The 27,964-nt window shown below is 39.0% G+C and overlaps 1 protein-coding gene across 1 annotated transcript in view; it reads left to right on the top strand.

Moving 5' to 3' along the window:
• Positions 1 to 27,964, top strand: part of DGKQ (diacylglycerol kinase theta) — an 87,931-nt gene that overhangs the window by 21,694 nt on the left and 38,273 nt on the right. Inside the window, exons 2-6 of the mRNA XM_042453333.1 lie at positions 437 to 516; positions 22,519 to 22,618; positions 23,980 to 24,065; positions 24,982 to 25,107; positions 27,174 to 27,327. Coding sequence (XP_042309267.1) covers positions 437 to 516; positions 22,519 to 22,618; positions 23,980 to 24,065; positions 24,982 to 25,107; positions 27,174 to 27,327 — 546 coding nt within the window. The remainder of the gene's footprint in view (positions 1 to 436; positions 517 to 22,518; positions 22,619 to 23,979; positions 24,066 to 24,981; positions 25,108 to 27,173; positions 27,328 to 27,964) is intronic.

Here is a 27,964-nt window from a genome sequence, read left to right on the forward strand (position 1 = left end):
GAAGGGGATGCGGGGGAGTTGCAGTATTGGAATGGCCTTATAAAATCTGTGGTGCAGCCATAAATGGAATACTGTGTACAGTTCTGTTTGTCTTATCTTTAAAATGATATTGTAAAGCTGGGAATGTAAAGAACAACTAATATGGTGGAGAGGGACCCTTGCTGTGTTCTTTTATGGGAGAAAAAAAAGTCAAGCTGTGAAATGATAGAGGTATGTGAAATTAAATGGACAGAGTAGATCAAGCCAAGTAATTCTCCTTTGTAATTTTAGAACTCTGGGTTAGGAAATAACAGTAGATTTAGATAGTAGATATTAGAGAGAGTAAAAGAAAATACCTCTTCACTCATTGCATAATGAACTCCAGGGGGAATGGTCGCATTTGGATTAAATAGTCCCTGTGAAAGTTAAATTAACACACATACTTTATTTCCCACAGTTTGCAATTTTATGTCTCATGAGAAGTGCCTGAAGCATGTGAAGATACCATGTTCATGTGTTGCTCCAAGTCTTGTAAGGGTAAGTTATCCATGCTTTCTGACAAGTTCATTTCCTAAATAAATAAACAAACTTAAATGTATAGTTAGGCTTCCCTTCTTCCCTTTTGACTTTTGTCATTCTTTTTCTTTAAACTGAAAACAAGTTATTGTATAACCCTATTTTAAAGGATGTTTGCCTCTAAACATGGTTGTTACCAGGTCATGTTGAAATTTCAGTCAATTCAGATATCAATTAAAGAAGGACGAGTAGGAAAAACGTACCATTGTTTCAAACATCTGGAATGCTTTCAGTGTTAAAATACTGGTTAGCTGAACTGAATTAAGGCAAGATACTATCTGCATGTTAAGGCACTTTGGTTATACTAGTCATTCTGTTTCAGTACCAGAGCCATATTTTGGAAATAATATTGTTTTAGTATTAGTAAACTTTTATGTTGGTTGTGTCTTCTAGTATATATTGTATGTGTGATCATTGTAATGGTCACTGGTTTGAAGCAAATAAAATTTGTCTTGACTTGAATATATTATGGTGTGTGGCAGCACACATAGCAAAATAGCCCCATCACTAAATAATTTGACTTTTTAAAATAAACTTTACAAGTTTGTTCAATATTTGTCTTACATAAATTTTGTGCTTTTATTTTTAATGTGAAAAATATAAAAGTGAAGATAAAGGTAGTCTCTTGACATGAATGTCTAGTCGTAACCGACTATAGGGGGCGGTGCTCATCTCCACTTCTAAGCCGAAGAGCCAGAGTTATCTGAGGACTGCTCTGGTGATCATGTGGCCAGCATGACTGCACCAAATGCTCTTACCTTCCCACTGATGTGGTACCTGTATATTTACTTGCATTTGCATGCTCTTGAACTGTTAGGTTGGCAGAAGCTGAGACTAGTGACAGGAGCTCACCCCATCATGCAGCACTTGGGCCTCGAACTGCCAACCTTCTGATCTTCTGATCATCAGAATTGGCATCTTAACCACTAAGCCATATTATTTATTTGGACATTGCTTTGTGATGTCAGAAGCTTTGAATTCTCTTATTTACAATGTGAAGTTGCCCTGGGATTTTATAAGTATCTGCAGAGGCAGGTCTTAGTGATGGAGAGCCACCATTTGGCACGTGTGTGCGCGCACACACACATGTGGGGTCTCATCCTCATACGCAGTTCATTTGTGTATTGCAATATTTCTAACATATCATGCATGAAAAGATTTCAGGGTGGGATATAGGACCCCCCCCCCCATGAAAGTGGAAAAACTACAGATAACAAAAACATTATCTTTTTACCTGAGAGAACATCTCGCTAGGAATCTCTAGGTCCTGCAGTGCAACTCTGTGGTCAACATCTGCCAGACATTGACCATAGATTGCACTGGAGGAGCTACAAATGCCTAGTGGAGTGTTCTCTTTAGGAATCTCTCATGCAACTTTTGGTTAAAGTTGACCATAGAGTTGTGCTGGACAACCTAGATATTCCTAGAGAGAACATACTAATACAATATGTGAATAATCAAATCTGCAAATATAAAATCTGCAAAAGTGTATCAGTGACTGCAATATAAAATCATGGAACCTTTATTAAAGGTTATCATAATGTTATATTTATATTTTCTAGATAATCTAAAATGTCAGTGTTCACCCCAAAGTGTGGTTAGAAAGCCAGGTTTTAACTTGGTCCCCAAATGATAGCATTGACACCAGGCAGGCCTCCAGTGAATAGTCATTATGTGATTGCACCATACAGAGCAACATAATTAGGTGCCTTCAAATAATGTATTGCTCTCCGTGGTGGATCTAAATGGTAAAACCATCATCAGATCTTTAATACTACTTGAACAGCTACATATGGGGAGAAGTGCTCTTTGAAATTAGGCCTCTACCTCTGAGTATCCCTTGTCTAAGAAAAGCCTGTTAAATTCATGGGGTCATCATTAGCTGACAGGTGTCACACTCTCCCACCTCTGAGATAAACCAAGATAAAATCTGGTTGGCCAAATACAGAAAAGAAGGATATGCAAAAGTGGAGCAGGCCCAAATAGGGCAGGAGACAGTTACTTGGGAATGTAAACCATTTCCCCAGAAAGTGTGTCTTTGTTACTGCTGTACAGACTTGAATTTACATTTGTTGGTATTGTTCTGATTGCACTTTTAATGGCTTGTTGTTCTATTCTTGCTATAGCCATCAAGGTTTGCTTCTTTTTTATTGTTTTATTTATGAACAGTATTTTTATCTTGACCTTCCTTCAGAGTGGCAAACGAACCCATCCTTTGTCACCTTAAAGCACCTCTGTGAGTTAGGTGGGCTGACAGTCTCAGGAGAGGCCAGAGTTCAGTGGCATAGGGCATGACTTGAATGCAGAAGATTGCAGATTCTGCAACCTGCTATTTTACATCTTTTTTCTTTAAAATCAGATCATGAGGATGCTAAGAGTAGACCAGTCTTCTCGAAGTGATGCCATGTGTACATGTTGGATTACAGTACAGTGGGTCCTTGGTACCCAGTGGGCTTTGGTTCCAGGACCCCCTGTGGATACCATAAACCATGGATACTCAAGTCCCATTATATACAGTGCTGTAGTAAAATGGTGTAAGCCAGCGTGGCATAGTGGTTTGAGTGTTGGATTGTGACTCTGGAGACAAGGGTTTGAATCCTCACTGGGCCTTGAAACTGGGTGACCTTTCAGCCTCAGGGAAGGCAGTGGTAAACCTCCTCTGAACAAATCTTGTCAAGAAAGCCCCATGATAGGTCGCCTTAGGATAACAATAAGCTGGAAACAACTTGAAGACACATAACAACAACCAGAAGTAAAACTGAGTCCTTTATATAAAATGGCCAAATCGAGGTTTGATTTTTGGAATTAAATATATATATATTTTCAAGCTGTGGATGGTTGAATCCATGGATTTCAACAGAGTTGCATTGCTCTCTGGCACCACCAATTTAGCATGAACTATTTAGTTGCCACCAGATATATATTCACCTCCACTGGTGAGGTATCCTTACCAGCCTCCCTAAATGTTTTAGGATCAAGTGTATCTTTTGTTTCTGTTGTGAGTACATATTATAAGACTTTTCAATTTCCACATATTGCCATGTATGTGCATAGCATTGTTATGGTTGACTTTGTATATAAAATAGTCTAAATACCCTAAAGGCATCAGATCTTCTCTGATTTTGAAGGGAAGTAGGGTCAGTTCTGGTTAATACTTGGGTGGGAGAACATCAATGCATACCAGTTGCCATAGGCTATATTTCAAAGAAAGGGAAAGCCAAAACTACATCTGAGTATGCCTTGCCTAAGAAAACCCTATGAAATTCATGGAGGCACCGTAAGTTAACAGGCAACTTGATGACAAATACACACACATATAAAATGTAAATGCAACCTATGCCCTTGACTGGAGGAAAGTATTTGGTGTCTCACTGCTGCTGTTAGGCAAGTTTTTGCATTTTCCCTACTTGCATAAGGAAATTGAATATTTTCATGGCTTGATTCAAATTTCTCAAATTGGAAACATGAAATTTATCCCTCAAAGATAGCATTGTTAGCCCTCTGACATCAAAGGAACTGAAAATCCGTTCTGTTAGAATGTTATCTCATAGTGATTGAAGTTCCTTCAGTCCCATTGTAGGAAGAACTGGAGTCCATCTGCAAGAACATTAATCACTGAAGTTGAATTCTATAGTGATGCAGTGGCCTTTCTCCCCACTGCTGGTACAGCCAAGCAAGAATAGCCTCCCAAAGATTTTAAACTGAGGGAGACTATTCTGCTGAATACTCTTCTGGGGGAGGAAAAACCTTGGGGGCAAGCAGGACTCATTAATTGCAGCACTACTACACATTCCCTCTTCTCTCACCATCCATGTTTTAAGTTTTGTGTTTCTCTTGAAAGATGTAGTGTATTGGTCACGTAGCAGCAGCCGCTTACTATCCTAGCACTGCCCCAGGTATAGCATTGCTCAAAGGCCGGGTGGTCAACTCTAGAAGGCTAAGGGGCCACAGTAGTTCCCTAGGAGACCTTGGAGGGTTGCACCTGCTCCATATATATATGTGTGTGTGCGCGCGCGCGCGCACACACACACACACACACACACACACACACACACACACACATATACATGTGTGTATACAGTATATGTATACATACACATAGCTAGATAGGCAGATAGGTAAATAAATACATAATACATACATGTGTATGCGTCTATACCCTACACCGTTGAGTGAACATTTTCCAGCATTTCAGGGCAAAGCTTTTTAAAAAGAATATTGCAAAAAATATTTGTGACCCCCATAGAGTGCTTTTGGGGGCATTCTGGAGCAAAAATGTATCCCCCCAATATAATCCCTATGGCATCCACACACTTTGCCCACCCTTGTTCTAAGGTATTTGGGGAAGTGACCACCTAATTAAATATTCTCTAGCTTCAGATGGAGAGGTGTATATGTGTCTTTGTGTTGGGCAGGGGAGAGAATGAGAGTGAGAACTGTCTCAAGACATCCCTCTTCTTTGGATTTTTTCCTCACTTCTTCTTGGTGTCTGTCTCCTTGCCCGATACAGAGAATAGAGCCAGAAACAAAGAATGCATAAAGAAATTGTGAAACTCGCCTCTGGTCCTTGAGTTCTGTTTGAATTCTGAATTAGTTAAGAGTGGTTTGAAGGTAAACTAGCATCTTTGTAAAGTGGAAATCACCGAGTTGCAAGTATTGAGCAGTTCTGGTCAAATTGCTTTAGATAGTGAAGGACAGAGGATAGCAGTATACATAGTTTAAAGATCAGGAGTTCATATGTCACTTTAGTGCAAAAGCCAGAGAGCAATTCTGTTGCATAGTTAGTTGAAATAAATACATTAGGCAGAAGAATCCTTTGATTTGGTATGTATTGGCTATTCATCCTTAATACTAGACTCATGGAACAGAAATAAAACTAGATCTCTCACTATGTGCTTTTAAAGACCTTTGTAGGTGCCACAGACTGAATCAGGGCCGTGCAGAGTGATTTTAAAGCCTTCCTTTGTTGTTGTGTGCTTTCAAAGCATTTCCAATTTACGGCGATCCTAAGGCAAATCTATCATGGAGTTTTCTTGGCAAGCTTTGTTCAGAGGAGGTTTGCCACATTGCCTTGTCCCAAGTCTGTGAGTATGTGACTTGCCCAAGGTCATGGCTGAGCTGGGAATTGAACCCTGGTCTCCAGGATTGTAGTCCAATATTCAAACCAGTATTCCACACTGGCCCTCTAAAGCTTCCAACCCATGCTGTAAAGTCTTCCTACCCATGCTGTTTTAACAATGAGAAATCAGTTCTTTCCCCCCAGTGCTACTTTAGTTCTTAGGAACCCAGCTCTTCTTTAGGCCTTCGATTCTTTAGCTAACAAAACCCCATGAAATTTAGGAGTTACTATAAGTTGATAGGCAACTTGAAGGAGTGCAGGCACACACACACAGATCTGTGTTCTCTACCCTTGACAGAGTTAAATGGTGGCTTAAGAGGAAGTCTGTCTTGATAGTAACTGTGATTTGTGCTAAACAGATTTAACATTAACCAGTGGTTAAAGGAAGAGAAGAACATTGCAAAGGCGGGGGGAACGACTACAGTATATGATTTCCAGTGGCTGGTTCATGATGAGCAAACCACGGTTTGCGCAAGAGAGCCAGTGTTACCTCTTCAGTCACACACGCATGTGGACTCACATGCATACATGTATATCCAACAAACTTTGAAATAAAATGATGTTTTGAAAAGATGTTGTTTGTGCATAGCAGGCTGTGTGCTTTACTTCAACAAAGCAGCCAAATTAGCTTACTGACAAGATTATGAAGCAATAACACAGCTTTATTTGACCGTAAATGTTTATAGAGAGATGAAGGTTTGATTAGTATACCAATCCCCTAGTGCTAAACTGTCAGGCTGTTCCTAATAGCAGTGCTTGATAGAGAGAAAGACAAAAGCAACGGATTACAGCTCACCAAACAAGATAGTAGGGAAATTGTGAGGCAGGGCTTAGAAGCTATATGCCAAGTTTTGTTTTGTTATTTGATGGCACAGGGTGGGCTACACCATGGGTAAATTTAGAACGAAAGGAAAAGATGGTCAGAGGAGGGGAAAACAAATTACTTCACCTCCTAGTTGGTTGCATTTCCTTATTGATGGAGAGTACAAGCTTCCCTCTGCTCTGTTGGATTTTTGTTATGAATAAAAAATGGAGCAATCTCTGACTGCCTGGGACATTTGAAGCATCAGGCTTTCAAGGAACAGTTCCTAATATATCCCAAGATGGTTCTGAAGTAATAAGTGCTAAGAGGGAGGCTAGATGGTTCGCTTAGACATTATTCGATATTCTGATTGCTGGCCCAACCTAAGGTGCTCTTGTTGGAAACAGATTATGTACCCATTTCAGGCTGATTTTGGGCTGTAGTGTGATAATGAAACAGTTTTAGTTGCTGTAACCAACAACCTCCTCCAGGTGAAAGGTGGAGATTGCTACCCTGCAGACCGTGCTGGGTCTCTCAGTGGCTGTTGATTCTGTTGATCATGGTATCCTATTGACCAGCTTTGTCAGATGCATTGCACTATTTCCATTCTTATTTATGGGGTGGTTCCAGAGAGAGAAACTGGGGAACTCCTGTTTAGCTTACAGCTATTAAGCTTTGGGGTGCTATAGGTTTACATCCTATCTTGCATGCTGTTTAATACAATATTTACGTGAAGTTGCTGAGTTTCAATATAACTTTTGGAGTTGAGTGCTCTCAATATTCTTGAATTTGTGGTTGACATCAGTGGGATAGTGCAAGTGCTGGCCCAGTTCCAGAATGCTGTAGTAGGCTGAATGAGGAGTACTGATGTGAAGCTGAATCCCACTAGGAGGGAGGCATCACTTGTTCTTGAGTCTAGGAATTGGGTAAGCAGCCTGGGTGGGTTGCACTCCCCTTGAAGAAGAACAGGTAGGCAGCTTGGTCATAGTCCTAGATCCCTGTTACTGAAGGCTGAAGTGGATGCTGTAGCTTGGAGTGCTGGACCACTATCTACAGTCTTCCCTAGCAAGGGATAATCTAGCTATGATAGTTCAAGCACTTCTACTGCACTGCAGTGTACTCTGTAAGGGACTATTCTTGAAGATGATTCAAAAAGCTAGATTTCTGACAGTAATGACTTATAGAAAACTTATGACAAAGTTTTAAAGGAACTGCGCTGACCTCTGGTGTGAATTCCTAGTGCTAGTGATGACATTTAAAGCCTTAAGTGGCTTAAGACCTCAAGGAATGAGGGAACACCTCTCCCCATCTATCCTTAACCAATATTGATGTCTATTTGTGATCTCCTTTGCCTGAGTTCTCCAGCTGTGAAATCCCTCTCCATGGAGAACCAGTTGGTGGTGACACTGGTTTCAGTGCCAGGTGGAAACATGGTCTTTACTAAAGACTTTGGGGGTATAATGATTTTGTCCAAATGTGTCAAGATTTGCACAATTTTACATTGTATTTACTTGATAAATAGATATGTTTTAGACTGTTTAAATAATGCCTTAATTTTAAAATATTTTAAACATTGTTTTGGGCTGTTCATTTAAAATATCTTGATTTTATGCTGCCCCAGTTATGAGATGTTATGATACAGGGCAGAATTTAAATATTTTGATAGATAAAAAAATAAATAGGAACTTGGAGTCAAATGTCCCTATTTAACTCCCAAACCCCTATTGTGGGACCAAGTATAGGTGTCTTGTATTTTGCTTGAGATCCAGAACAACCTCATCACAATATCCTATTCTCAGCTTTCCTACTGGATGAATTTGCATTGGACTTAGATTCAGCACAACATAAGTGATCCTCTTTTTCTACCTTCACTCTTTTGCTTAGGTAGAGATTCCTACAATTCCAACAGACCTAAAAAAAGACCAGGTTTATAGTTACATAAGAACCAGGGCATCCCACACAGTAATAATAATAATGAGCTGATAGTGAGATTGGGCTGTGCCATGAATGGGATGCTGACTGTGAAGCTAGAGTGATTATTTCACCAGTAGGTGAAGCTCTTTCTGTGTATACAGTGGGCCCTAGCTATCCACTGGGGTTTGGTTCCAGGACTCCCTGTGGATATCAAAATCCATTGATGCTCAAGTCCAATTAAATACATTGGTATAGTAAAATGGTGTCCCTTATGGCAAAATAAAGGTTTACTTTTTGGAATTCATTTTTAAAAAATTTCAAGCCGTGGATGCTTGAATCTGTGGATAAAGAATCCGTGGATACAGAGAACTGTCTGTATAAGGCATGCATAGCAGCAGCAGCAAAGTGCAGAAAGAAAGAAAGAAAGAAAAACTCTACCTCTAAATTTGGTTTGTCTACCCTCAATTTCATGAATGAAGAGCACAATGGGCACACAAATTTAAAGGCAATAGTAGGGGCAGTGACTTTGGGCAAACTGTGATATGGAGTAAAACAAAAAGGATCAATAGCACAACTCTGGAAATGAAGTGAATTTTACAGAGATTATTAGTTACTTGACTGAATTAAAGCAAACTCATTATTACAAAAGCCGTGGTTCTGAAAGACAGTTAAATAGAAATAGAAACATAAGTGATGTCATGAGGAATTCCAAGGTGGGGCTCTAACCTGCTGATCTATCATGGGTTGATGATACTTTTTGTTATGTGCCGTTAAGTAATTTCTGACTCACTACAACCCTAAGGTAAGGCTAATATGGAGTTATCTTGGCAGGATTTGTTCAGAGAGGCTCAGAGAGTCTGACCTGATAGATTCGCCTAGTCAGTTTCCATGGCTGAGTGGGGGATTCAAAACCTGGTCTCCCAGTGTCCTAGTCCAACACTCAGACCACTAAACCATGCTGGCTCTCTAAAGATGCTTACATTGGTCCCATACAGACAGGCCAAAATAAAGCTGCTTTGGGTCACTTTGGAGATATGCTGTTTAAATGATGCATGCGTTCTAAGAGTTCGGAAGCCGCAACAAAGCCATGATCCAGTCCTGAGGACTGGAGCACAGTTTTGGTGCAGCTTTCGGACTCTTAGTACACATGCATCATTTAAACAGCATACCTCCAAAGTGACCTCAAGCAGCTTTATTTTGACTTGTCTGTATGGGGCCATTGACCAGTTTAACAATGCTTTTATTAGTTGCTTAACTGGGGTGGCAACAGATTGGTTAGCAGAGCACTTGCACTTAGCCAGGGTTTCCACATGTCACTTACTGAAATAGGGCAACTGTTTGGATTGAGTCATAGTAGGGAATGTACAGTACACTGAAGAACTAATTACACAATAGTCAAGCCCTATGATCAAGATCTGCTTCTTGCAAGCTGCCATGGATTTCCTGCACACACAGTTTTTCTCTGAGCAGTACTACATATTAGACAAGGCATTACGGTGATGCCAAAAAAAGTGTGAAATATAAACTACACTTGAGCAAAAGTCATCAGGGCTTGAGGTGCTCATTTACAGCCCTGACTCTACCTTCTAGGGCACAGAATGAAAAGGAGAAGAAATAGTTTCCTTGCAGCAATGAATATAGAATCATAGAACTTAAAGGAGCCACAAAGGCCATCTAGTTCTACTCTCTGCCACCCAGCAATATTCAGCTAAAACGCTCCTGAAAGTTACCCATCCAACTTCCATTTGAAGACCTCCAAAGATGGAGAGCCTCCACCCTCTGAAGTAGTCTATTCCACTGTCCAGTTCTGTGGTGAGTTACTGTATACTGTATTGACATCAATTGCTCCAGGCTCAAGGAGAAAGGATGTGAAACTGGATGTCTCTACCTCACATGTTGTACTAAAATGGCAACCTTGCCTCCGAAGAAACTTGACAAGAAAACCCTGTGATAAGAGTGCCTTCTTACAGTCACCATAAGGCAGTAGAAATGACTTGAAGGCACACAACATGCACATACACATATACCATTCATAATTCACTTGAAAGTCATGTTCAGATACAGTTGGCCCTCTGTATCCACAGATTCTTTATGGATTCAAGCATCCATAACTTGAAAATATTCCCTGAAAATATAAATTCCAAAACCCAAACCTTGATGTTGCTATTTTATACAAGGGATGCCATTTCACTGTGCCACTGTATTTATTGAGACTTGAGTATCCATGAATTTTGGTATCCATGAGGAGTCCTGGAACCAAACCTAAACAAACCAACAAACAAACCACAGCTGATACAAAGGCCCACTGTATGGCTTCAGTTTTTTTTAAATTCATCACTATTAACTATGATGCTTATTGATATTATAGCCAATTGGAATTGGGAGATATTTTTGTGTGTTATATTCCTGCTGTGATTTAATTCTACTTTCTGTGTTAAAACTGTAACCAGCACAAATATTTTCTTTGCGTTGGATTTCCCGTCATTTGGTGCTGTTGCACAGAGTGTTTGTGATTTCTGTGCTGAAGCTCAGAAACACTTTCCTTTTTCAGCTAGTATAAGCAACCCCTTCTAGTGCATGGCCTTTTGGGACTTTGACATGACCAGGTGTCAGGGAATGTTCAACTGCTGCTGTTAATGGCAGATGGCCTGCTGAGTTGCCAAGTTAATCTTCAGCTGCACAAAAGCAGCCAGATGGGAATGTCTGTTCTGTGTGTTGGCTTCATAAAGCAAATATTCAACTTGGCTCTAAGTTTAAAAAAATACCCACAGGCTTAATGACAGTTTATTCTATGTATGGAAAGCTTTTATTATTGTCCCCTATTCTCCTTGCTAACTATACAAAGTGCCTATTTATGGAAAGCTCTAATATATGAAGGGATGTTCATGATTTGTCCCTGCTGGATTCTTAGAACAAGCTAATGCTGAGGGAGAAAATAAATGGCATATTTCTAAATAAAATAAAATAAAATCCAGTGCAGGGTAGGAAATCTGGCAAAGAGCTTTTTGTTCGATCTTAAGTGAAACTGGATTATCTCTCTGCCTTTGCTGAAAATGTCACACTTAAACAGGACGTGGAATTCAAGGTCAAGTAAAGTCTCATGAACTCAGAAGGATGGCATGAGTCAGATAAGGTTTGTGTCGACAACTTTCAAAGACTGAGTTACAGAGGTTGTGTACTGTGACTAATCTTCGTTGCTTGGGCTTGCTTAGTCCATGATGTTTAAGAACATTTTCTGTGAAAAGCCTCTAATATCTAGTTGGCTGTACCTATTCTTGTTCTAACAAATGGTTCTTCTCAGGAAGTTCTGCTTTTTCTGTTCTGCAGAACTTGAAAGCTTGTTCACCACTTTGTGGCATATAGTGCCTTGCAAAAGTCTTCACATTTACTTTTAATTGTGTTGCAACCTGGAAATGAAATGGATTTAGTTTACAGTGTTATCACTTGCTCTACGCAAGATGAAGGTGCAAAATAGTTTTATTGGGACACAAGTAAAGAAAATGAAGACAAACCAATACTTTTTGATTACATAAGTATTCATCTGCCCAAGTCATTGCTCGACAGAAGCACTATTGGCAACATTTACGGTTGTGAGTCTTCTTGGGTAAGTCTCTTGTTAGCTTTACACGTGAACTGACATTTTCATATATCATTGGCATATATATGTCTGTTCCTGGCTTCCACTCCATCAAATGTATCTGAGGAAGTAGACTTTAGTCTACACAAGTTCCTGCTGCCAATTTCTTTCCATTAGTCTCAAAGGTGCTACAAGATCTCTACGTACTGATTCTACAGACTAACACGGCTATATCTTTGATTTCTACATTCAGATCTTGTCATTTTTGCTCATTGTTCTTGGCAAAATTGCAGTTTATTAACTTAGAAGGGACTGTTGCCAGTCTTGCCACTGTCTTACAATCATATTGAGGTCTGTGCTTTGCCTGGCACATTCTAAAACATTAATGTTTCTGTGAAGTTGAAGGCTTTCATGGCCGGCATTCATAGTTTTTTGTGGGTTTTTCAGGCTATGTGGCCATGTTCTAGAAGAGTTTATTCCTGATGTTTCGCTATCATCTGTGGTTGGCATCTTCAGAGATGGGAACTTTCTTACCCTGCTTTCATGATTAACTGTTTAGCATTCATAGGTTATGTTTCTAATATTGTATTTAGGGTGGTGTATACCCCCACTCTACTCTCGAAAAACTTAACAATTTAAAATGATTGTTTAAAACACAGCAATAAAATTAGGAAAATTCTTTATATGACCATTGAGACACAGTGGTCTGGAATGAAGGACAACAAAGTAAAATAAGCTCTGCTTTGGAGAATACAAGATACTAAGACTTTTCTGATAAAACAGAATTCCTCTGAATGAACAGGCTTTACTCAAGGGTCACATGGCTGGTTTTTTCATGCTAGTACAGGAAATAGAAACACAGGCGCCATACAGACAAGCCAAAATAAAGCTGCTTCGGGTCACTTTGGAGGTATGTTGTTTAAATGATGCATGTGTCCTAAGAGTCCAGAAGCCATGCCAAAGCCATGTTCCAATCCTAAGGATTGGACGCGGCCTTGGCACAGCTTCCGGCCTCTTAAGATGCATGTGTCGTTTAAACAGCATACCTCCAAAGTGACCCGAAGCAGCTTTATTTTGGCCTGTCTGTATGGGACCACAGATTATATGCTGACATCTGGTAAAATGGGTGATGAAATGGCCATCCTTACAGGCTCTTGAAAACAAGGTGCCTGGAACAAAATCTCAGTCTTAAAACATGGGGGATACTTCTATGAGCACACATTTACAATTATCCTGGTCTCCTGGCAACTTGTCTATTTATTAAAATATGACAACTGGATTCCATATTCATTTTTTAATCTCTGGATTTTGTGGTGTGTGTGTGTGTGTGTGTGTATCTATGGGCTTTCAGTTGCCTGGTCGCTTATGGTGACCCTATTGATTCCATAGGGTTTTTAAGGCAAGGAACACAGAACCCACATCACCTGGTATTCATTGGTGGTCTCCCATCCAAGCAGTAACCAGGGCTGACCCTGCTAACCTTCCAAGATCAGATGGAATCTGGCTCCCTTGTTTTGTTTTTACCTCTGAAAATGTTTCCTCAAAGCTGTGTCTTGCAGAGTTTTGACTAATACAGCCTTCATTTCAGGGGATAATTTAAAATTGGGGGTGGAAATTGTTTAGCTTTCTAGATATTGTTAGTGTAGTTCCCACCATTCATTACCATTGCCTGTGCTGGCTAGAACTGCCAGGAGATGCAGTTTAAAAACATCTGGAAAGATGCATGATGCCCACTCTTGGTTTAAACAATACACTGGTTAGGGTTCTTGAAATCTACAGATGTCCTTTATGATTTTGGAAGAAAGATGGGACCCATAAATTCAATAAAAATAAATAATTGACAAACTTTAGTGTCACAAGTCTGTTTGAGATTGTCACATTCACTAGACTGAAGGGGCAACATCTTTCTAGGACTGTTGGTGCATAACTCCTGCACTACATGATTTCCCAGTAGAATAGTCATATAACTAAAATTGATTGAGCAATTTCTTGTGAAGACAGCTACTCTTATGTAATTGTACCAAAGCATTCTTATTGAAGTCTAAAACATTGGGTGTCTGAGGCAATAAATATAGTATGGCAAATGTGCTAGCATGATTACAGCAAAATATAAATTAATGGTTGGGGTACAGACATTAATATTCAGGCATTAACTACTGTAGTTATACTGATTTTTGTGTGCAAATGGACTGTGATGTTAGTATATATTATACAGTTGGAGTTGAGCTCAGAAGGCTACTTGTTTTATAACAAGAAAAGTCTGAAAAAGGTAGTTTGATGTGAGAGGCTGCAGTCTCCCCTCTAGAACAATGTAAAGCTTGAAATAATGAAATGATATGAATAGATGAGCAAAATATGGTTGGGATTTATTTAGATGAATTGTGGTTTACACCTGCATAAATTGAAAAGATACCTGAAAGGCACCAGATCCTATCTGATCTTGGAAGCTAAGCAGAGTCAAGCATGGTTAGTATTTGGATGACAGACTGCTAAAGAATACTGGTTGCTGTAAGGCTATACTTCAGAGTATTCCTTTCCTAAGAAACCCCCGTGAAATCTGTGGTGTCGCCATACGTTGACAGGTGACTTGAAGACATGTATACATAGAGACCCATGCCTTTGCTCACTACTGCTTGTATAATTTAATGGGCTCTTTGTTAGACTTTATATAAAATTAATTAATATACTTTATATAGGTGTGAAGCCTGGCGAGGGAGGAAAATTTGGCAGAAAAAAAGTGGATTAAGGAGTATTTCCTTTCAGAATGATTAATAAAATATTTAAGAGAAGGTTTTTGCATACTTCAAAATAATTTTTAAAAACCTACATAAGAGGAAGACTTTTGTGTAAGGCTATATGCAGTCATCCCCAAACTTTGGTTCTCTTGATGTTTTGGACTTCAACTCCCAGAAGCCCTAGGAAGCTTGGCCAACAGTCAGGAATTCTGGGCAGTGAAGTCCAAAACATCCGTAACACCAAGATTTGGGAACCACTGATGTACAATATCAGGTCAGTACCATTCCTGGCCTTAGTATCCCTTTCTCCATTCTTTTTATGAGAAGGAGTGTGTTATGTCTGCCTGATGCTGTGGATAACTAATGGAGACAAAATAATTTTATCTGTTTTACTAATGTTGATGATTTCTTCTGTTTTTATTGTTTTTTACCTGATTCTCAAACTGGCAAGACCAGAAAGGTTTCTTATAACTCAGGTGTTCCATACCATTCAAGATATTTATAACAGTTTAAAAAATGTAATTATATTCTGAATAAATTATAATTTTAATATAGTAAATATGGCAATGTTATACAAAGCCAAGTTATATATAATATGTTGTCGGTGTGTGTCTTCAAGTCGTTTCTGACTTACATTGAATCTATCACAAGATTTTCTTGGCCATATTTATTCAGAGGGAGTTTTCTTCTACCTTTCTCTGAAGCGGGGAGAGAGTGATTTGTCTTGATGAACCAGTGGGTTTTCATGGTTGTGCAGGGAATTGAACCCTGGACTTCAGAGCTCAAATGAATGTTCAAAGCACTAAACCACACTGGCTCTCATATAATACATATTGTAACTCTACAGCGCTATATAAATAAAGAATAATAATAATAAAGGTGCTGTTGCATTTTTCGATTTTTAAAATGGGAAATTCTTGTTTTTTTCCAGACAAACCCTTAAATCACCCCCCATGCCTTCAAAAAACCTTTTATGATATTTTTAACAAGCTTACAGAAAGGTTTCAAGATTTTAGATATTATAATTATTTTACATTTGTAAACTGCCTGGGATAGCCAGCGTGGCATAGCGGTTCGAGTGTTGGACTGCGGCTCTGGAGACCAGGGCTCAGTTCCCAGCTTGGTCATGAAAACCCACTGGGTCACCTTGGGCAAGTCGCATGCTCTCAGCTTCAGGGGAAGGCAATGGCAAGCCTACTCTGAACAATCTTGCTCATGATAGGCCTTAGGGTTGGCACAAATTGGAAATTGACTCTCTCACCCGGAAGGCACACCAGGAAGGTGCACAACAACAGCAGCAGCAGCAGTGTGGGTTTTCAACAACCGTGCTGATTTTCTTCAACGTTGTATTTTACTCACTTGAAAGTTATGATAACTCCTGAAATATCTTAATCAGATAATTTTTAAAAGATCAAGATAAAATATTTCAATCTTCATATACACCACAAGTGCAACTTTTGTTTCTTTCATTAATTGACCATCCTTTAATTAAAACTATAACAGTTTCAGAAGTCTCTGGCCCCCTTCCCTGTGTCTAGTTTTCAATTGTCATGAAATAATACTATATTGTTGGTTGGGTTTTTTCCCCCCACTCACTTGCAAATGGCAGGTGGTTAATGGAGGGGGAAAATGCTATTTGAATTTCTGAGTCCGAAACCACAACAGAATTTCTATTAAGACTTTTATCTAGTTAAATAGTTTAACTCAATTTGTTTTGCAGCAGCTTCTCATTATAGTTAGGCTGGGTGCTGATGAACAAATTGTTTGCTGTAAACAGCCTGAGCACAATCCTCTTTTCAAGCTAGGTTTGCATTGCTAATGATGCTGACCTCAATGGATTTACTTGTTTTGGTCGATATTGGAGAAAAGTCTCTGCTTTGAAACTGTTTAATTTGTAAAATGACGTATGACAGTGTTAATTCTTTTCTAGAAATTAAGATCTCTCACCAGGAAGCAGTTCCTAAAATCCCAGTTTGTAGGGTGTTCAGTGTGATTATTCAGTACAGGCTGAAACGTGCTCTGGATATACTCATAGATAACTTGTTTAATATTTCACACCGTCTGGAAAATACATACCAGCATTGAATGTAGTGCTTTTCCAGATGAGCCCTGGATCCACTTAGGCCATGGCCCAAATGTTGCTTTTTAAGGGAAATTGTTCAGCTTCTTGGGTGACTTTTGTGTCATGATGAATGCTTTTCAGCAGTCTTTGGCTAGGTGTATTGTTTTTGTTTCCGCAGTCTTGCATGTCATTATTCCAAGTCTATCAGTGTAATGAAAGCTTGCGTAGCAAAGGGAAACCCCTACCAGACTTAAACAGGAAGCATAACTGTTGAAGATAGCTGGAAATAGAATAGGCATCCTTGTGCTACAAATAGCTATTAATGCTTTCATTCTCTAGAGCGAAGCCATTTGTTTTGTTTATCATACTGTGCTCCTATTTTTTTTTTAAGCAGCTCTCTTTTTGTGAAAACCATGGTGTTTTAAGGTTCACATTTTCAGTATTCATCAGTTGTACTTGGTTATTAAAAACAGAGTTTAATGTTGCAGATCCCTATTTCATGTTGTGTTTGCCTCACTGACTCTTAATATTTGCAGGAGTAATCCCCACCCATCCACACTCTTAGGAGCCCCTGTGGACGCAGTTCTCAACCACATTAAGGTGTTAAGAGTTTCACCCTCACTCCACATGTGCTAATCCTTTTCCTTTCTTTTTTAATTAGCAGAAATTTACCATGTTATACGAACCTTTTAAATAGCGTTGACCTCTTAATTGTGGTCAGCAGAAACCAGAGCGCAAAAGTAACACATAACAAATGTTATGCAACTTGTTAGTTTTTGCAGTAAGGAAGATGTTAGTTCCCCCCTCTCCATTTATAACATCAACACTAAGGTGCTATATTTGGGTATAGTGAATATTTTTTTTTAAAAATGAGCTAATAACATGTGGTTAATATGTTACTCACCCACCCCAGCACTAACAAATACAGTATAAAAACACTACACACATAGGTGTGTGTGTGGAGACAAATGCCTCTATACTCCTTATGTCTGCACCTCAGGAGGAAAAGAGACTGAGAACATTAGATCCATTCTCAAATACTTAATGATGGTTTAGCATTATGGCAGAACCAGCCCTTGCATGTGTTTCTAAAAACCATAACAATCTCTTAAAAACTCATAGTATGGTTATATTGGTTGATCTCTAGACCTCATAGCTGGGGTGAAGGTTGTATTTAAAAAGAAGAGAAAGAAGGGGAAGAGGAAGAAATAGTAATAGAGTAGTTGCTGTGGTTGGAAGTAAAACTGATTATTAATGCGGAACAAAGTAAAACCCCATTGTTTACTATTGTGTATGTATATGTCCAGGCCTAAATACCCTAATGGTGCCAGATCCTGTCTGAACTTGGACTTTGGGTCAGCTCTGGTTAGTACAGTGAGCCTTTGGTATCAGCTGAGGTTTGGTATCTCCCCCCCCCCATACCAAAACCCATGGATTCTCAAGTCCTATTAAACACAATGTCATAGTAAAATAGTGTCCTTTATATAAAATGGTAAAAACAAGGTTTGCAGTTTGGGAATTTATATGTTTTTAAAATATTTTCAAGCCATGGGTAGTGCAATCCATGGGTACAGAATCCATGGATATGGAGGATTGGAGGCTGCCAGCAAATACCAGCTGCTGTAGGCTATATTTCAGAGGAAGGAACTGGCAAAACCATCTCTGAGTTTCCTTGCCTAAGAAAACCCTATGAAATTCATGTAGTCTCCATGAGTGGAGAAGAGACTTGATGGTACACTCACAACCACACATACATGTATATATTCAGTGTGTTAAGGGCTCTTAGGTAGTAACTTTAAAAGCATTGCATCTTTTTCAGATTGATTTCAGGGGCTCTATACAGATTACATTCTAGAAAACGGTTTCAATAATAAATGAGAAGCAAACATTATATCTCTTTGTCATGGTAATTTGTGGCATCAAAACACAATTAATGCAGCTACTTGTACATGGTACCCATTAAGGACAGGAATAATAGGGGCTTTATTAAGGCGGTATGAGCCATCAGTTTGCTTAATATCCTCTGTGATGAAGATGTGAGTAATAGGGACAGGATAGGATTTGATAGAATATGAAAACTGCAACTCTCCCCCCACTTTCTGAAACAACACACACACAAACACACAAGCTCACAAGCTATTGCAGTACATCTGTTTTCTTGAAACCCATTTTTTTCATCTACATAGGGGGAGGCAAGGGAAGTGACATTCTTGCATGATTTTTTAATTGAAAAGAAGGAAATAACTCAGTAGAAACTGCGTCATTTGATAATATAAAGAAGGGAGAACATGTCTTTTGAAATGCTTGTGCAACAGAGAAAGTTTTTATGCCTGGGTTACCGGGTCAGAAGTGGCTGGCGCCTGGCCATCCTTATCTTTAATGGTGATATTATGCTGTCTAAAATTGGAACACCGGGTTTCTTTATTTCTCTTCAGCAATTTATCCATTAAAAAAAGAATCAAAACTGCTGTATAGATTGTTGATTATGTCTACCTGATATAGTATACAGATATAGTTTTCCTTTCTTAGGGGCAGAGTTGCATATCTTGCTGGCCTGGGTATTGAATTTCATTTAATGTTCCTGTCTTAGATGAATCACATCCTTTTGAAGGAGATCACTTTCTTTGCATGGGATGCAAATGTTTTTTTTAAAATTCTCTTCTGTATTTTGTACACATCTATAAGACATTGCTGTTATTTTCACTGTTAAAAAAATCAAAACACAGGTTGAACATATAAATCATTGGGGCCATTGCTGTGTACCAGCAAGCACAGCCTTTTCAGAAGAACCTAGTTGGTAATATGAGAAGAAAGGAGGACTTAGCCAAGACGTGCAGCACATGTAACTCCCCAGTCATTGTTGGGCTCCAACTCCCATCAGCCACAGTCAGTATGGCCAGTATCAGAGCAATGATGAGGGCTAGAGTCCAGTCAAATCTGAAAGCTTGCAGGGTTGCTGTACCTGGCATTGCCAAAGGTACCTAGTCTACTGGGAAAGAGGCGTGTGGAATCAAAGAATCATAGAGCTGGAAGAAATCACAAAGACCATCAACTCCAACATCCTGCCATGCAGGAATACACAATCAAATCGGTAAAATTAGGTGGAATTACCTAATTTAAAAAAAAAACACCCTACCTCAAACATAGATGAGTAAAGGCAAATTTATTTTGATCTTTTAAGATCCCTCCACACCACTCATTTGCCTGTATTTCAACGGCTGCCTTCACCATTTGTGATTGCTACTTCAATGTGTCATCTAAAAAGTCTCCTTTTTGCTGCTACTACTGGAGTGACACTATGCTTTTGCTACCATAATTGTCCAGTGTCCATATATTGGTACTATATCTGAACTTTTAAAAACCTTCATCCTGGATAGGAATGCTGCTGGCTGTGGTCCAATAGGTGCCTTAAGGAGATAGACAAGGTTGTCAGCATAGTAGTAGTAACTATCTGTACTTCCTATAGACGATGAAATACTTTTTCTAAACATGGGTTGCCTTCTGTTGTTTGACACCAGCAGATTAACTTTGTGAATTTATTTCTTTGAAAAGCCATGTGTTAGTGGCTATCCCTCATCCAGTGGCAAAGAGTTGAATAAGTTAATTATGCTGTGTAAGGAACTACATGTTTTGCACTGGCACTAACAGTACCAGGTGTACTTGTAGAATAAGTGCTACCACTCCTTCCAGTATAAGTCAATTGTTTCTAGTCTGTCCGTAACTGCTTACTTACCTGCTCTTACTCATATACTTTCACCCATGATCCTGGCTTTGTTTGCTGGGCTCTGTACTGCCACTGTAGATTGTTACTACTCTTTTGCTGTTTCCCTGGGCCGTAAATAACCAGTGGCTACTGCTAGCTGGGAGGCTTCTAGAAGCTGTAGTCCAAAAAAGTAACTTTCCCCCCAGGCCTGAATAGTAATATTTTGGCAGCCCCTTCTAACACTACATAATTAATGCATTAATAATCTACATCTTGCCATCAGAAGTGATGATGCTTTTGTGCTCATTGAAGTTGGATTGAGTTGACTATATCAATGGATTAACTAATATAAAGACAAAACACTTACTGTTTGTGTATTATCCCTGCCTTGCTTGTTGATGCTATTGTTATTGTCTGATGTTGGATATTTTATTGTCTTTAGCTGTTTGTAATTGAATTTTGATGTAAACTCTTTGTGCTTTTATTTAGTCTGTAACCTCGCTTCGATCCACTGGGAGAGGCGGGAAAACATAAATAAAGTTTATTATTATTATTATTATTATTATTATTATTAACAATACATGTCAATAACAGTAAGCTTTGCAGTATGCAAAAGGTTTTGTAGCACTTTTGAGACTGCATCCGCACTTCAGAAATAATCCAGTTTGACATTGTTTTAACTGCCGCGACTCAGTACTATGGAATACTGGGATTTGTAGTTTGTTGTGGCACCAGAACTCTCTGACAGAAAGCTAAATGTCTCACAAAAGTACAATTCCCAAAATTCCATAGCATTGAGCTATGGCAGTTAAAGTGGTGTTGAACAAATTATTTCTGCAGTGCATGCAGCCTAACTGAGGGAAAGAGGTTGTAGCATAAGCTTCCATAGACTTGGTCTACATCCTCAGATGCATTTATGAAAGCAGTCTACAAAAACTCAGTCTACAAATTGTTTTGCTCAGTTGGTCTCAAAAGTGCTACAAGACCCCTTTGCATACTGATATTCTAGGCTAACACAACTATGTCTCTGAAATAAACCTTGCAACAACTCTCCAAAGTAGCCAAGCTCTGTAAGACATTTTCTTGTTGCTGAAAAAATTTGGATGAAAGACCAGTGTTTGTATTAGTGTGTTTGAGGCGGGCTATGGTCCTAGAGTGGGAAACTGTTGGAGGCCAGGGGGTGCATAAACCTCCCAGGGGACCTTGTGATTCCTTGCCTAGGAAAACTCTGTGGAATTTATGGGGCCATGATAAGTCAACAAGCGACTTGAAGGTACATACACACATACTGTGCCAACTTTGTTCTGCTCCCTTGAGATCCTTACACTGGAAAAGAGGGAGTGGAATACATGGAGCTGGTCCTGAGGGGGCTGAAGTATAGCGGACCCTTGGTATCTGGTGTGGTTTGGTTCCAGGACCCCCTGTGGATACCCAAACCCATGGATGTTCATGTCTCATTAAATACGATGGCATGTCTCTTATATAAAATGGCAAAATCAAGGCTTGCTTTTTGGAATTTATTTATTTATTTGAATATTTTCAAGCTGTGGATGGTTGAATCTATGGATATAGACTCCATGGATATGGAGAGCCAACAGTACTGGTTGGAAATGCTTCACTTGGGCATGGCTACACAATATGATATCATCCAGCCTTTGGGGAGTGGGGGAAGATGAACCAGCTTGCCCAAGTCCTTCTCACCCCCTTTTTAGTGACCTCAAAGTGGGGTAATTATTTGAAATCACTGACTCTGCAGTGCTTTTCCACTGCTTTCACCAAGCTGCATGTTCGTGACTACTGTGTAATTTGCAAGTGAAAGATATCAGATGGAGATGTATTTCACTTCTGTACTTGTATGTTATATATGCACAATTGAGAATGAGACAGTGAGTCTGATTGGGTATTGACTGAATAGACAAAAGTTAAAATCCCCCCAATTTTTCTTTTCCTTTCTTTTCCTTTCCTTTTGATTGCCTACTTAATTTTATACGGCACCTGTAGATTTTCAGAGTTTACTATACAGTGAAATCTTTTTTTTACACCTTGTACAGGTTCCAGTTGCACATTGCTTAGGACCTCCGGGACATTATAAAAGAAAATTCTGTGCTGTGTGCAGGAAGCCGTTAGAGTCTCCAGCATTTCATTGTGAAGGTATGGCTGAGACATAATGGATCATACTCCTACCTACATAACCTAATTCTGATCTTTACTGGTAGTCAGTCACATTGCAGCTGGCATGGTTTTGGGGGACAATGGCTAGTATTTTGGGAGGATATACACAGATTTACTTGACAGAAGAAAGTCTTACTGGGGGAAAAAAAAGGCAGTCTTTTGGGTTCCTTTCTCCCAGATTATTCTGGCCCCAAATTCCCCCTGTCACCTGTGTGATCTCTTCAGCAACAATGGTGTCTGCCTTCCCATGTGATTCCTGTTCATTGCCTGCACTGATGCTGAGGTCACAAGGGACCCACCTATGTTTTTGACGCTGGGTGACTCATTCTGGCCTCAGAGCAACTCGTGCCCACAGTTGTGGTGCTTCTCACAGGGACTGTGTGGGAAGGCAGTTACCCTTTGTTGCTGTAGGAGCTGGTAATGGAGGAGGGGAAATGTGCAGAAAAAGACCCAACTGAGTGTGGGTGTACTGAAGACAGTCCACACTTGATTTGGGTTTTTGACCCTGCACCATGTAAACAGGACGCAGTGAGCCCAGGAGAAATGAAACTAAATAACCCATGTAGACAAGGCCTTGAAGAAATTCTTTGTCCTCTCCTTAGTCCCCAAGAGTTATCAGTGATTTTTGATTGAGTGCTTATTATTTGTTGAGAGGATAAGAAAGGTGGTTTCAGAAGTTAACTTTCGAGATAAAATTCTAATATAGGTTCACATACATCTTATTTCTGCAGGGCCAGGCCATTGTTCAAGTGCATCTAAGCCACCATATGGGCTTTGACTAATAGTGGTTCTCCCAAAGTCTTTCCCAGAAATCTTCCTCTGAGAATCTTCAGGGAAACCTACAGCCCGCAGTAGGAATCTTTTATGTGAAGGGTGTGTTTTCTGCAACTTAGGACCAAATTAGCTTGGGCACAACACATGCAATCAGCAGCTGAATTGATTTTTAAAAAATGTGAATAGAGACAGAGGCTATCCAGTCTAGTTCAGGAAACTGGCAGGAGAGGAAGGTTTTCTAAAAACCTTGGTCCCTGATGCAGTCAGAAACCCAGTTCAGCCTCCCTGTATCTACTGCTTTTCAAAATCCAATTTACATAGTTGCTAAGTGAATTGTATAAATTTTAGTTTAGCCCTGCATTATGTTCCTTTATACCTATGTTGTATTCCTCTTGATCTACACCTGAAACTGGGTTTTGAATACTATATTTATACATACATACATACATTATTTTCCTTATTATAATAGTGAGATCTTTTGGGAGTAAAGGTTAAAACAAGATAAACAGAGATAAAACTCAATACAAAATAAATGATCTGAGTCCTCCTTTTTATTTTCCTTCCAGTGTGTGAGTTACATGTACATACAGATTGTGCCCCATTTGCTTGCAGTGACTGCCGTCAGTGCCATCAAGATGGTCATCAGGATCATGTGAGTACAATATTATTATTATTTTGTTTAAAGAATGTAGGGTAAATTTATTTGGAGACGCTTAAATCCTTAAGTCTGAAGTTGGGAATGGATAGATTCTAACCTCACTTTTGTATGTTGGCTGGATTTCATTGGAGGACATGAAAAAGTGACATCATTAAGTCCTTGGCCAAGAAGCAATTGGAGCTATTCCACCTGGAGCTTTGATTGCTTCTTGACCCCATCTTTGTGCTGGGTAAAGCAGTCTTTGCTGCTGGATTACAGGAACTTTTGGGAGCACTAGCTGAAAGATAGTCCTTTTGATTTCCCCACCTTTATCAGCATGGGGAAGAAGAACTCAGCCAAGTGCTCTTAGCTGGGCCTGAAAGCACCATCTCAATACATCAGGCTGAACTCATTATCTCCCATCTCATATGCCTACCCAATGGTGGATAGACATATGGAGATAATAAGACAGAACTTCTGGGATGGATTTGGGGCATCCGTGGGCTCCTGGCCCAGGGGTTTCCCTCCTGTGTTCTAAGGCTAAGCTTCTGTCATTGTGCTTATAATATATACAAGTGTGTGTTTTCATAATTTTTGAGAGCTTCTACACTCATATATCAAATATAGCTACTGTTAACTACAGTCAACCTGCCATATTCATGGATTCTGCATCCATAGAGTTAGCCCTTCATTGTTTGAAAATATTATTCCCAAAAGCACACCTTGATTTTGCCATTTTACATAAGGGATACCATTTTACTACCCCACTATATATAATGGGACTTGAGCGTCCACGAATTTTGGTTTCCATGGGGGGTGGACTGGAACCAAACCCAGCAGATACCAAGAGCCCACTGTATTTCACAAATATGTGATTACAACCTCACAGTACATTTTTGGAAGTAATTTATTTGTTTGTGCTGCTTAACAGGATACATACCATCATCACTGGAGAGAGGGAAATCTTCCTTCAGGTGCACGTTGCAAAGTCTGCAAGAAAACATGTGGCTCTTCAGAGGTGCTCTCGGGTATGAGATGTGAATGGTGTGGTGTTTTGGTATGTACACATTTCATAATTTCCAAATTTGATGCTTTGATTTAATGCTTTTAATTAGGATAATCAAGGTAATGTACACTAAAACTCCCAAGGAAGACCATGGGGATATATTTTATGGTAAATACAACAAAATACTGAAATATACCTGGGGCAGTGCAACATTACATTTTTTTTTTTGAAAGCCTAAAAGAGTCGCTTAGGTTCAAAATACACTGCAGAAATAATCCAGTCTGAGACCTCTTTAACTGCCCTGGCTCAGTGTTGGGAATCCTGGGAATTGTAGTTTATTGTGACACCAGAACTCTCTGACAGAGAAGGCTAAATGTCTAATAAAACTACAGTTCCCAGAATTCCCAAAATTCACAAAATTAGAGCTGTAGATTTTGTAAAATACTGTAAAAATACAGTTTTTTTTGTTTCTGAGCTACAACATTAGACTAGTAATTGGTAGTAATATAGAATTTACTTTTTCAGCAATGTCTCCATGTACTCAGGTTTAGACTATTATTTTTGCTTGCTTGGTGTGCAGCAGTTTTCACTCTTGTGCATGCTATCTCACTCTCCAGAGAGGGTGAGAAAGAGAGAAAGATCATAGCAACATATGAATGTGTCAGCTCATGTTCCAATGATTAGACTGACTGGCAGAAGATCTCCAAGGTTTCCATCGAATGTGTTTTACAGTCTTAGTAACCAAGATTATTTATCTGGATGGAAGTGGCCAGAAGTTGAATTTGGGACCCCCTGCATGAAAGTGGTGTGTTTTGCCCTTTAGCTCTTTTTCTTTCCTGTATGCTTTTATCTAAAATATTTGCATACAGGTATGTTTAGGACCAATTTAGAAAATCAGTGGCAGACTTGTCCCTTTATACATGCATTTGTCTCAGCTGTATATGAAATGTATGAAAGATATAGATGTGCTTTTAAAAAGCAAAAGAGATATGCCAATAATCTGTATGCTGGTGTTTGATTGCTACACTCTGCCTCCACTTTTCTTTTAGTTGGACATACTTCCAGTGTTTCAGCCTAGCATAGAGAAGCATCAGTGTTCCTCACTTGCTCAACCTCTTTACTCTTAAGAGCAGACCTTGGTGAGCACTTCAACTGAATTAGGTTTGCACATAATCTAACAAAGTCAGGAATAACAAGGAAAAAGGTATTTTGTATTATAGAGACACAGAAGATCAGAGGGCATTTTAGCTAGTATTTTATCATCCTTAGTAAAGCAGTAAAAGCAAAGACTAATGACAACCAGTAGCAGTGCTTCCATAATTCTAATATATTATTTTTGCTACTCATTAAATTTTATTAGTTGAAGGACTGTCTTCTTAGGCAGCTTTTTTAAATGAAAAAATGAGATCAATAACTTTCTACAGAGAGGTGAAAGTTGGCATTTGTGCTTCCTTTGAAAATAGGAAGAAAAACCAGTTGGAAGTATTTTTAAAGTGATAAACTAGAATGTCTGAAATATAGCTAGTATAGTAGAGGCTTAGCACAACTAGTGAACCTGAATCCTGTATATGGATTCATTTCACTATGAACCACTGGTCCATGTATATGTTTCTTTCTATATCTTCTCTCCTTTGAAATTAAATTCTCCTGTTTGTGTGGATTTCCCTGATCTCATATAGGAAGTTTGTATTTGGGGAAATCTGATTTCTGATGGTATTGTTCTTATTAAGGGGCACAAAATAATTATGAAATGTTCGTAAGTATATATGAAATAAAATGGCTTGAAAAAGAAGCATGAGATCCTAATTTTTCTCTCATCCGTCTTGTTTACCATCTCGTATGCACTTTCACAAATACTGTATAGATCAGCTGTGGGGATTATCTAAAGTTGTTGGATTGCAGCTCCCAGTATCCATCACATTGACTGTGCTAGTTGATTTGCCAGGAATTGCATCTTGGAAGCCTGAACAATTCCCATCCCTGATATAGATTCATTAAAGTGCTGAAACTTAATTGGGTGATCAGTTGCTGTCTTGAATTAAAATGACGCAACTCTAATACACACAAAATAAAATTAGACGTGACTTTACAAGAACTTGATTCTGTGTTTTTTATAGGCTCATGCTGCTTGCTATGTGATTGTACCTCCAGAATGTACATTTGGAAGGCTAAGAAGCATGATTCTTCCTCCAAACTGTGTGCACTTATATTCTCGCAACTTCAGCAAAATGCACTGTTTTCGAATATCAGAAAGCTTACAAACAGAAACAGGTAAAATTCTAAATAGATAAACTTGTTTAATTACCAATTTAGTGGATTTTTATTACTATTAAAAGCAGAAATGTTTTATTGTCCAAAACATCTTCATTTTTAACTAAATAAGAATGGGAATAGAGAACACGTAGTCCTACATCCTCATTCAGGTTTCCCACACTTCTGACAATTTGATTGCAGCCAATATGAGAATAAGTGATTTTCTGAAGCCTGGAGTATCTTTATTAAAGATACTATAGACATAAAAAGGTAAGATCCAAGAGGATGTGTCAAATTTGAAATGCGAAGATACACTCTTTACATTTTGAAAATGTGACTGCTGTACATAGTGCATATGTACAGCAGGATTGATAGCTTCACATTAGATTTTAAACATTTTTAGAAAGTAACTAATTTTTCATTGAATAGCTGAAATTAAAGGATTGGTCTCTTTTGCAGGATATGGTAAAAGGTTGGTTACTTTTTATACTTAACTGAGAAACGTGTAACAATGTAACAGTAAAGACTATAGACTTTTAGTATGTATCTCTTATCTTCATGTCATGGAAAAGCTTCCGTAATGGTTAAACTGCTCATTTTTTCATCCTGTATTTCATTTGCTTTATCTATACTGAAAAGACAGTTGAATTTCAAG

This window comes from Sceloporus undulatus, chromosome 2 (assembly GCF_019175285.1).
Source record: "Sceloporus undulatus isolate JIND9_A2432 ecotype Alabama chromosome 2, SceUnd_v1.1, whole genome shotgun sequence".
In the NCBI taxonomy this organism is placed as follows: Eukaryota; Metazoa; Chordata; class Lepidosauria; order Squamata; family Phrynosomatidae; genus Sceloporus; species Sceloporus undulatus.